At 39.5% G+C, this 1,396-nt stretch overlaps 1 protein-coding gene across 1 annotated transcript in view; it reads right to left on the bottom strand.

Annotated features, from left to right (window-relative positions):
- The window catches only part of KCNJ15 (potassium inwardly-rectifying channel, subfamily J, member 15), a 1,567-nt gene extending 475 nt beyond the window's left edge, over positions 1-1,092 (bottom strand). Inside the window, 2 exon segments of the mRNA XM_010295134.1 lie at positions 1-688; positions 1,025-1,092. The exon segment at positions 1-688 is cut by the window's left edge and continues 15 nt beyond it. Of these exon segments, the coding sequence (XP_010293436.1) occupies positions 1-688; positions 1,025-1,092 (756 nt within the window).
- Positions 1,093-1,396: the final 304 nt, after the last annotated feature.

Consider the following 1,396-nt stretch of genomic DNA (forward strand, 5'->3'; position numbering starts at 1 on the left):
TTTGGTTTCATATGTCTGAAGAAGTTTCCCAGACAACTGACACTGTATCAGAAGGCTCTTCCTCATATTTGCTACTCTGATCACCAGGCAAAGTTCTCCATTGTGTTTAGTAATGACTGCACAGTGGCTGAATTTAATAGTCTCTGCCCTTTTTTTGGGTCTTGCAATTTTGGCCAGAAAGGTACCTGTGATGAAGATTTCAATCAAGGTTGTGATGACCAGTTGGGCCACAAGTAAGAAAATGGCATGAGGACACTCCTCTGTAATGAAACGAAATCCATAGCCGATGGTCGTCTGTGACTCCAGGGAGAAGAGGAATGCCCCAGTCAAAGAGTCTACGTTCTTGACACATGGCTCATGCTTTGGGGTGAACTTGTTTATTTCTAAATCACCATGAAGGAATGCAATGGCATAGTAGATAACTCCAAAGAGGAACCAGGTCATAACAAAGGTAGCAGCAAATAAGGTGAGTTTGTACCTCCACTTCATGTCTATAACTGTAGTCCACAAATCTTGAAGGTAGAGTAGGTAAATGCCATCGACTTTGTCTATCCGCACATTACTGTGACCGCTTTTGGACATCACACGGGGTTTGTGTGCCTTGAGCATGGCAGTGTCGATGCCTCCGTTAACCAGCGGGACACGGGACATATTAATCTTAGTGGTTTCCATTCTCACTGCTTCAGTCCTAAGAAGGGAATAAAAGAAGACTGTTACTTAATGAAATTAAAGCACATAACTGGTTCTGAAAACATCTGAAAACGTTGATGGAGAGAAGGCATAAACACAGCAGCAGTGAATAAAAACAGTTGGAATATAAAGTTACCATTATACAATATCTAACATTACAAATAATTTTGTATTCTTTTTTCCAGGAAAAAAAAAAAATCATTCTTTGATTCTGGTGACTGCCAAATATGGAGAAGTAGGTTTCTTTTATGATAGCCTGCAAAAGAAATTTGACCAAGCTGAAATTTTATATTAGTACTTTATTTCTGTAAAATGCATTAATTTTTTTTCTTACGTTTCTCTAGAGAAGAGGCTCTTTTTGATTACTGAGCAGGTTTTCTTTAATGCCCTGAAGAGAGACATCTGATCAAAATTAAAGTCGCGTCAATGCTTGGTTTAGAACGCAGATCCAGCACACCACCTCTGTCTCTTCCTGCGACGGAGGCAAAATGAGCCAGACCAGCTTTCACTGTGAACAATTAACTTCCACAAGTGACTTACTCAGCCCGATCTGGCTCTTTGTTACAAACCTACAACTAACCTAGAGGGAAACAAAGCAGACCTTGAACACATCAAAGTCAAGTTTTGGAATATTTACACCTGAAAACACTTCGAAGATGTTTGCACTATACAGCACTCCTATTTTAAACAGTCTAAGGAAAAAAAA

This window comes from Phaethon lepturus, unplaced genomic scaffold (genome assembly GCF_000687285.1).
Source record: "Phaethon lepturus isolate BGI_N335 unplaced genomic scaffold, ASM68728v1 scaffold2779, whole genome shotgun sequence".
NCBI lineage: Eukaryota > Metazoa > Chordata > Aves > Phaethontiformes > Phaethontidae > Phaethon > Phaethon lepturus.